Genomic DNA, 9,708 nt, shown 5'->3' with positions numbered 1-9,708 from the left:
GTTATTGATATTGTGGTAATTGGACAGAAGTCAACCAACACACTTTCCCTCGCCAGATTATTTTTGGATATGCATATCGCTGTACTTTGGCCACTTTGCGGCTTCCTCATTTGCAATTCCATTTTGTTAAATGCAGAGCTGAGGTCAGGGGAAACGACTGGCGTAGGAATGCAGATAGGCAGGCTTAGCAGCAGCTGTCCAATCCTCGGCGGGCGCTCGCTGCCGCCTCTTTCCGGGCCGTGGTGTGCAAGTAATCTCCGGAGGGAGAGAGAGGGTGATAGGGCGCATACGGGTGTTGTATTTGCTATTTCTCGTGCAGAACCATTTTTTTACTAATGCCGAAGTGCGACGGGTTCTGCAGCTTTTGCAGGATTCGGTCTTGGCACCTGGCAGCGATCAGATCTCCCAGGGTGACCTGGCGCAAGCGTAGGTCTAAGTGGCGTGGCGTACCGGCGGACTCACCTTCCATTACGGACGCCCTTTTACGTGCACGATGCAGACGTTACCGTTCCAAAGTGGGTTTTGGGCGAGTTAAATTTGGCACCTCGTGACGTTGCGAGCATTCAACCAGCGCATTTTAGTATTAAGGCAGGCAGGCGGCGGTGTGCGCAAGCTAGGTGCGGCAGTGAGTCCTAAGCCGATGGTAGCGCAATAAAGCGAGCGAAGAGCTGTCAGCTACCCCGCGTGCAAATGCGGGACTTTTCGGAATCGTATGTTGCACACCATATAGCACCATCCACCATTACCACACTGTACTACGCCATACGAATCGTACGTGTATGGCAGGTGTCAACGAGGATTGCAGGTGCGTGTACGCGATGTGTGGATAGATAACGCATCATTGAAGGAGTATGCGTCGGGGATGGGTATTAATCACTGTTCCCAGAGATAGGGTTTTAGGCGGTCTAGGAGGCGGATCTTCGCGTCGCAGTGGTGTCTGTGGCAAGACATAATTGCCAGGACAGGTCACACCAAAAGTGTGACGTTGGAATGGGCGACACTATTCACCTCGACTGCTCGATACACATGCGCCACAACACCGAGTGCGCGTTTTTGAGTGTGCCTGGTTGTAGTAAGAGGTGAACATGGCCAACACATGGGTGGGTAACATACCTACATGTCTGTAGGTATGCACACATTTTGAAGAGGCAAGACATCGAAGTGGGTTTTCAGTCGTAATTATTTTTTCAACGTATTTGGCCACAGGGCCTGTGTATGTGGGCAGTGACCTTTCATTTGAGCACGAGGTGTTGGCTACAGCGCCATGCTTTTTGCTGAGATGTGTGCGTGTCATATGTGTCGTTGTGTTCTTGCAGGCTGTGAGACAGGTTGTAAGGAGTGGTGGTTGGGGGGATTAGGCGATGCTCTCCAGTGCGTTGCTCTCCAGTGCGTTGCTCTCCAGTGCGACACACCCGACCAGCCCGGCGGCTTAAAATAAAGTTGCAGGGCGACAGTGTGGCAAGGGGGCCTCTCCTCCCGGAGTCGGGATGGCAACCTCGCTTGTTAACTTGAGTTGTCTTAATAACTTGCGTTGCTTTGGAAAAGCACTGGGCGCAGTGGGCCACCAGTGCGCGCGTTTCCATTTTTCGAATCGGAGGGCTTATCGTCGGGTACATGGGGGCACAAGGATGCCAGTTGGGGTTGCGAAATGGGACTCTTGTTGCTTTTTGGGTTGCGCCAAGTTGCTAAGCAGCGACTCGCAACGCCACAACAGAAGCAGCCGAAGTTGCTAAGGCGAACCCTATGCATGGATGGGTGGTTGGCGTTGGACGTTACCGTACACCTGTTTAATGCCCAATTAGTGTGTCATGCGGCCACCACCGATCAGCGGCTTCGTCTGGTTCCTTTCGTCTCTCTGGTCCCACTGTAATAACACGGTTGATGCATACACTTGCTGCTTGGTGGAGGCAGGAAGGCACTGCTTGATGAAGGCACCGAATTACAAACCACGATTTGGAGCCCCGTCAGTCGGCCGCACAGTCACCTCTGGACTCAGCTATCTGCGCAAGGTGCGCTTGCCTTCTCCAAAGACACCCCCTTTATGTGTTGGCCCGTGATGAGATGTGCTCTTGGTTGTGTTGGTCCAGCAATGCAGCTAGCGCTGGGGAGGAACCGCACTGGGAAGGACCGCGTCCCGATTTGGTTTGGACGCGGAAGGCGGATCCCTTTCCTCCATATCAGATCTTCTTTTGTCGTACACCGGACAGTCCAGCAAAATGCGATTCTCATCTTCAATATGGCTATCAGTGCCGCAGCAGGGGCGATGTGATGTGATGTGGTGCCCTAATAGTGCTGTGGGATCTGATCTGATGTGGGTCCCGCAGCGGTTCTGAGCATCTCGCAGCGTGGAGTGACAGGAATAGCGGCCGGCGCATCATCCCCGCCAAAGATGTGGAAGCGTCTTCCTTGCCTGCAATTTTCTTAGCCTTCCTTAGAAGAGCTGGTTGACGAAATGTCTACCTGATAGGTGCCGAGGTGTGTGCGTGTGTGTGTGTGTGTGCACGTGTGCGGTGGGATGGTATCCGTTGCCAGCGGCTATCGCCCGAAGCGTGTGGCGGTTGCAGCTGGGCGGGCAGGCCTTTCCATTCATATTTTCATTGTCTCCATTGGCGGAGGAAAATGGGTATCGGTGCTTAATTGCCCGACAAGCTCGCAACCAGGTGGACGTAGCACATGGCCATCTCGCACCACGCTGGCTGGCTGGCTGGGCGCTTGTATTGCGCAAGATACAAGCGTGGAGCGCGCCAGCCAGCCAGCCAATCAACCAACCAACCAACCAACCAACCAGCAAGCGGCAGATAATTTGTATTTTTCGAACCGCTCGCCTTACGTTTCGGCATAAGCTATTGCCTCCAATCGACGGCTGTGCCTTAGATCTCCCCCTGATGGAGAGCTGCTGGACATGGGAGAGCCTCTGCTTATGGTATGTACGGGGCCTGCCTACTTGATAGAGCTACGGGCCTTTCCTGGGCTGTACAGTGTTTGGTTGTGCGGGCAGCGTTAGGAGGTCCACTGCAGTGTCATTCACTCGTTTTCGACACCATTAGCCGTTTCAAACGTCGTCAGGATTCGGGTCTGCAAATCCGGGTACGAAACTGCAGACACGGAAGCCGACATCCTTCCTCTGCCCTGCAGCCCATCTAGGTCCACCTACAACCCGTACGACCCGTACAGTCCGTCCAGGCCGCCGTCTCAAGTCGCCTCATGGCTGACTGCTAAGCGGTCCCTTTGAGGGAGGGTTGAGAGGAAAATAAAAGAACCCCGACGCACGTAACCTAAACGCGTGAGCGGGAAGGAAAAAGGGGGGAAAGGCTCATGTCTGGGACAAAGTCTTGGATGGGGAAACGACCCCTAACAACCATGTCGACCTGGCGGGCGTAGAAAACAAGTTTGGGCCTGTTTGCCACACCTGGATTCCGATAAGCATTCTAGTGCAATTCCTAATTATAATATAGCACATTAGAAATATTTGCGTGGTCGCATTTGCTGTCTGGTAATTCGGGGTGTCGTGCACGCGCCAAAACCGGTTCATTTCTTTTCTGAACCCGTTAATCCATAATTATCCCATATCTCTAGAGAGGGCCATAAGATATAAGGCAGGCGGACTTGCACTGCTGCTGTCGCTGAAAATTCCTAAGCCCGCACATACAACCGTCAGGAGGATGCGCGCTGCCAAGGTTCCAGCTAAGGCGACAACAGCTGCTGTCGCCGACAGTAAGTGCGACAGCTGGTGCCATTGTCTCACAAAGCTGCGTTTCCTGGTGCTGGGCACGTTAATTAGCGCTGTCTCTCAAGCTTCCGGTCATGCTAGGTTACCGGAGTCTGCGAGCATCCTGAAACAGCAGCACAAATTGTCCCCATACGTTAAAAACAATATTGTTTAGGTAACTCTTTGCGGTCAGCTTGGTCAAGGCCGTTGCGGGGTTGCGCTGGCAAAGAACCCTAGTGCATCCTCGGAAAGGTCAGGCATTCGGACACCCTGCGCCACTGCTTGTTGGAAATGCCCTTGCAGACGATGCTCTGGAGCAAAGCAGGATACCGCGCCTTCGCAGGGCGTCTAGGTCTACGTCGCAGTGCCTGTCTAGCGTCAGCAGTTCAGCCAACAGCTCGGATGCGGAGGCCGGGCACATCTACCCGGGCCGCGGGGCTAAGCGCGAGATTCCGCAGTCACGTCACGCTGTCGTGATCGACCATCAGGTTTGTGTCCCGGGGTTGCAGGCATTACTTGGTTAGCGGGCCAGCCGTGCGACGATGTCAGTTCCGTCTTCGCGCTCCTTTTTAACGGAATGCCCAAAAAGTACTCAACCGCGTAACTTCTTTTTATCTTGCGTTTGTCAAATATTGTTAACAAGTGTATACGCTCAAGAGGTAGTTCAGCGGAATATTGTCGCGACTGGGAGTCTTGTTAACTCCGACCTAACTGCACGTTTTGGAAGCTGGATAGGATTCTTCAGCTCTTTTCCCTATTTGGTGCCGCAAATGCAGGGCGCTGGCAAGGTGGTTCATAAGCCGGATGGGACCGTCGTTTGGGAGCCTGCGCCGGAGTGGTAAGCAACATCGTGCCGTTGAAACCGTTTGCGCCTTCCGGCATAGGCCTGTTTTCCTGCCCATCCGATTTGTATATTTCGACGTCCGAATAGCACATGGTAGTTTCGTTAGTGAGGAACGGAGAAGTGTTGCTTGCGGTACTGCGAAGCTTGTATATGGAGGTGGCGCCAGCATTGCCGAGAATCTGGTTCGTTGCCCCTCGAATCGGTATGCCCACCACTACCGTAACCACCATGAGCACCACAGCAATGGCTGCTCATGCATTTGTTTAGTACCCCTTTTCACACCACCTTGAGTTTCGTTACTCTCCACAGGTGTAACAGGCGCATACGAGCCATGAGGGCGCCCAAGGGCCAGGAGGCTGAAGGCTGTCTGAAAATAGATAACCATCTTAAAAATATACGCAGGAAACTACATTATTCTTTCGCTCAAATAGAAAAAACATGTTGGACAAACATAACTATCTAGGACTATTATGCTGTAGCAGCACGCTTGCTGCTGAAAATTGAGACCCTCGTTATCCAGGTACCCTGGGTAAAGTTTGCCAACTTCAGCTGGTCAACTGCTGTACTGAAGCCCGACAGAAAGCTCCTGCATATGCGCCAATACAGACTGTATCACCTCTTTTGAATAACTCACCTCAGACTTTCCGACCCTAAGTCTGAAGATCGCTTGTTTCTCATTTTGCAACGCCCCTGCCATGTTCAGTGTTATTGTTTGTGTGCGAGAAGGTCAAAGGGTCGAAGAGGTCTCCTGCGCCATGAGGCCCTCCCCTGTGTGTATAGCTGCCGTACCTCTCGGGCCTCACCTGGACTCCATCCCGGCTGGTTGCTGTGAACTGTTGCTGCTGATATTGATCATGATGGTGATGATGTTGACTACTGCTGCTGTTGCCTGTCGTGCTGCTTTTCCTGGCAGTGCTGACGTCAGCGGTTCGGGCGTGTCGCGCAACCCCCCTCTGCGCGACGAGCTGCTCAAGGTGCTGGGCACCACCTTCCTGGCGCTCAGCTGCGGCTCCGGGGTGGTGGGCTTCATGGCGGCGCACGTGGCGGCGGAGTCGGCGGGTGGGTGGGGGTGGTGCACATGTGGGGCCGGGGGTGTCTGCGTGTGTGGCTGTACGTGCGCCGTATGTGTCTACGCACGTATGTGTTATGTGTTCATATATGTATGTAAACTTAGCCGGAGCAGGACAAGAAAACGAAAAGCCTGTATGTGGGTGTTGTGGTGGGTGCGGGATGTGTGTATGCTACAGCCACGGTGGATTCCCCTCCCCCTCTCGCCCGCCGCCGCCACCACCTGCCCAGTCCAGTGCCCGGGGGGGTGTCCCCCGCGCCGCCTCCATCTCGTAGACCATTGCCCGCACTATTGCCGTAACAACCACCGCAACTACCATTCCGCAACCACCATTGTCACAACCACCATTGCCGCAACCCCGACGGCGGGACGAAGGGGAATCAACCGGTGCAGGAGGGGAACCCCGGGGGCAGGGACGCACTTCCATTCTTACACGGTATCCCGCTCGCCATCCGCCTGTCTTTGTCGTACACTTCAGGTCAGCCGTTCTGCCTCACTACCAAGGAACTTGCGGAGGGCGTCTCTCGTTACGTCGCCGGCTGTGTGGCGGGAATGGCGACAGGTACGTGAATATGTATGTACGTATATGCACAGTCGTGCACTGCTTTCGATTATCCAAGATCCATTTTCCACCCGGCCCCTACACCCGCACATTGCGATTCGGTTGGGGTTTGGTGTTGCTCCCTTTCCTGACCCCCCCGCTCTCCCTTGACATCCTTCCCCTGCCACACCCGGAAATACACACAGGGATGGTCTTGGGTCCTCTGTTGGCGGTTAGGTCGTTGGCGGGTGCACTTGTACGGCCCGCGGTGGTTGGCCTGTTACTGCACCAGGGTATCACCCGCATTGCCAGGTGGCGGAGCGGTGAGGAGGGAGGGGCGGGGAGAGAGCGGCTGTTTTGTGGATTGCATTCAGTGTGTGTGGTGGGGACAGATCCACGAATAGGTCCACTTGTCCGGGTCGGCGGTGTGGCCGCTATAGTGGTACAACCACCCACCAAACCAGGTTACCATTTATATTTCGATACTCCGGGCCTCCTAAAGTGGTTATGAAATGCCGATTCAAATAAATCAGGTAAGAACACGCAATAATATTACCTAATACAGAAGAAGAAAATATTGACGAGGATGGGATTTGAACCCACGCCCTTACGGACTAGAAACTTCTTCCTGAATGTGATCAGGTAGTCCTGAATCTAGCGCCTTAGACCGCTCGGCCACCTCGTCATGATATACTTGTAGAAGATGGTAATAAGAATAGAAATGTAGAGCAGAAACACAGATTTGCATCTGCGTATCAAGCGCTTAAACACGATGTGTGTAGCAGCTTCGATTTGGGACGTATGTAACACGATTTGTGTATATACGTACGCCTCTTGAACGGGAGGGATGTACGGGGGCACATGTGATCTATAATGGCAGGGTCGTAAAACCGTGCTTCCGCGTGAATTGACCCCCCTCCTCTCAATTTCTAACCACGTGTCGGTCCCAGTGGTGGTTCATGTGGCACCTCGGTCTTATTTGCTTGTGTATTGTGTATACAAGCATGTTTCCCCCTCCCCTCCTTCCTCTCCGTACTGTCGTACATGGCTAGGGATTGCGAGCTTGCTCCGCAAGCTTCAGTCTGGTGACCCCTCCCGGGTCCTGGACGCGCTGAGGGCCATCATCTCGGCGGCCAAGAGGAACCCCCGCTTTGCAAGGGAGTTCAATAAGTGAGTTCGTACGTCCGTATCATCTTTGTCCGTACTCACGTACGTTCTACGTTCGTACGGACGTTGTTTGTGGGTTGGAGAAGTTGCTACCATGCTACCACCTTCGCCCCACATTCCTCGACTGATCCTTCGCTGATGTGGGTATATATGTATGTATGTATGTATGTGTATGTATGCGTGTTGGCTGGCCGTTGCTGCTTGCCTTACTCAACCTAGTGCTCGCGTATCTTCTCCTGCTGCTGCCGCTGCTCCCGGGGCCCTTTTCGTGTGCGGGGTTTCCCGCGACAACGGATGAATCGGTACCGGAAGTTGGGGGGCCTTCTTACCCTTTCTCTCGTCCCCCTCCCCTCCTTTGCCAGGTTGCGGGGTATCGAGGTGCTCCTGCAGCGCCTGTCAGCCGCCCTGCCGGACTGCCCTCTGCTGCACCTCATTGCGCAGGTGTGTGTGTGTGTGTGTGTGTGTGTGTGTGTGTGTGTGTGTGTGTGTGTGTGTGTGTGTTGAGGGGGAGAGGGGGCTGTGTGGGAGGCGGGTGGTGATGGAAAAGGAACCAATGTCCTCTTAATTCGCGGTGTACCTGTGTGTGCCGGTACATATGTACCTGTGTATGTGCGTGTGCAAATGGGCCCGAACAGGTCGCTGTCGCAGCACCTTCCCCAACTTCCCCGGCCCTCGCACATACATACATACAAACAAAGAGATCCTCTCTAATCTTCATACCCGAGCCCACTTGACCGCCCCCTCAAATTCGCTGTGGCCCTTACCCCTACCCAGGCTTTAGCTGAGCTGTGCAAGGACCAGGAGTGCAAGGTGGGTTGCGTGTGTGTGTGTGTGGTGGTGGGGGAAGTGTGGGGGGGTCCTTCCCAACCCAGCTTCCCATAACGCATACCCAGACATATATCCCAACACACAAACATACACACACACCGGCCCCTCCCGTCCCCGTTTTGTGTTTCAGTCGTACAACACTTAATTCTTTGCTTCTTGCTTACCTCCCTCCCCCCGGGGTTTCCCCCCTCAGGACGCGCTGGTGGCTGCCGGCGGGGTTCCCCGCCTGGTGGCGCTCCTGCACTCCCACAACCCCGTCATCAGCGGACACGCCCTCTCAGCCCTGGGGCAACTGGCCGACCATGCGCTGGCGGTGGAGGGAATCAGGTAAGGGGGGGGGAGGTGTATTTGGCAATATCCGCACACGTACATACATACGTACATGCGTACATACATACATACATAAATGATGTAGCTAGAAACAAAGAAACGGGCACAACCCTCCCCGCGCCTCCTCGCACCAGGGAAGCGGGTGGTCTGTTCCGCCTCGTGGAGCTCGCGGCAGCTGCCGTACCACCAAGTACGACAACCGCCACAAGTGCCACGACTACTGGGGTTGTGGGTGTGGCGGCTGTACCCGTGCCCGTGCTGATGACGGCGGGCGGCGGGTACGACAGGCGGGCGGTGCTTCTGCCCGCTGTGAAGCTGCTGCAGGTGTGAGGGAAGCCCCCCGGGGGCAGAGGGCGGGCGGGGGGGGGAGGTGTGTCGCGAAGTACTGCTACGGCGTTTGGGGACCACTGTAGCTCACCTACATGGTGTGTGTGGTGTATGCCGTATCTCTGCCGGTGTTGCCGTACGATATCGTGATTCATCCCAACAGCACGTGTCGTAATGGCCATATCGTCGCAGAAGCGCTGTTCAGCAGCGGACGTCCTTTATTAATGTTATCCTCATCGACATCATCATCGTCATCATCAGCCTTCTTTCCACCTGGCAAGCCATCACGATCCTTTTTAAGGTTTGGGGGGGGGCTTCCCGCTACCCACAGCGCCGCCTGGGGCCATATTCCCCGTCTACGACAATACCCCGCTCTTGGGGAGAACTCCCTCCCCGCACACCGGACCTTCCCCTGAAGTCGGTTGGTTTGCGTGTCATACACATTCCCCTCCCCCCTTACCCCCAACCCCTCAGGCCCTGAGTCTGGACCCGGGCAGTAAGGTCGCCATCGGTACGGCAGGTGCGGGCGGGAGCGCAGGGGGGGGCGCGGAGGGTGAGGGCGGTGTCACCCCGGACGAATGGAGGAATGGGTGAATGGAATCTGGCTGTGGACTAGACTGGGGGGGGTCTGGGTGCCGTAGGTACGTATGTACGTAGGTGTACGAGCCATACGTAAGTTCGCCCATGCGAGCTAATCGGCCCTGGCTCTTATTCTCCTTCTTCCTGGTTCACTTCGTGACACCCGACCTCCCCCATTCCCGGTTGCTGAGGCCCCGCCTCTTCCTCCGCCTCTTAGAAGGTTTTTCTTTATGTCGGTCTTACCTTCGCACACCACTAACCATAAAAGACCAACAGACAAGACAGACAGGATGGATGGATGGATGGATGGATGG

The 9,708-nt window shown here is 55.0% G+C and overlaps 1 protein-coding gene across 1 annotated transcript in view; it reads left to right on the top strand.

Moving 5' to 3' along the window:
- Nucleotides 1-730: 730 nt before the first annotated feature.
- VOLCADRAFT_105890 (uncharacterized protein) overlaps nt 731-9,708 on the top strand; it is a gene marked incomplete at its 3' end in the record, with an annotated part of 19,724 nt that continues 10,746 nt past the window's right edge. Inside the window, exons 1-13 of the mRNA XM_002953330.1 lie at nt 731-805; nt 3,659-3,714; nt 4,013-4,197; nt 4,486-4,547; nt 5,467-5,612; nt 6,101-6,184; nt 6,370-6,486; nt 7,216-7,333; nt 7,693-7,771; nt 8,105-8,140; nt 8,352-8,485; nt 8,623-8,812; nt 9,290-9,335. Of these exons, the coding sequence (XP_002953376.1) occupies nt 780-805; nt 3,659-3,714; nt 4,013-4,197; nt 4,486-4,547; nt 5,467-5,612; nt 6,101-6,184; nt 6,370-6,486; nt 7,216-7,333; nt 7,693-7,771; nt 8,105-8,140; nt 8,352-8,485; nt 8,623-8,812; nt 9,290-9,335 (1,279 nt within the window). The 5' untranslated portion in view covers nt 731-779. The remainder of the gene's footprint in view (nt 806-3,658; nt 3,715-4,012; nt 4,198-4,485; nt 4,548-5,466; nt 5,613-6,100; nt 6,185-6,369; nt 6,487-7,215; nt 7,334-7,692; nt 7,772-8,104; nt 8,141-8,351; nt 8,486-8,622; nt 8,813-9,289; nt 9,336-9,708) is intronic.

This window comes from Volvox carteri, assembly GCF_000143455.1.
Source record: "Volvox carteri f. nagariensis unplaced genomic scaffold VOLCAscaffold_35, whole genome shotgun sequence".
Lineage (NCBI taxonomy): Eukaryota > Viridiplantae > Chlorophyta > Chlorophyceae > Chlamydomonadales > Volvocaceae > Volvox > Volvox carteri.
The sequence above is the reverse complement of the archived record's forward strand: the minus strand, read 5'-3'. Positions and strand labels throughout refer to the sequence as shown.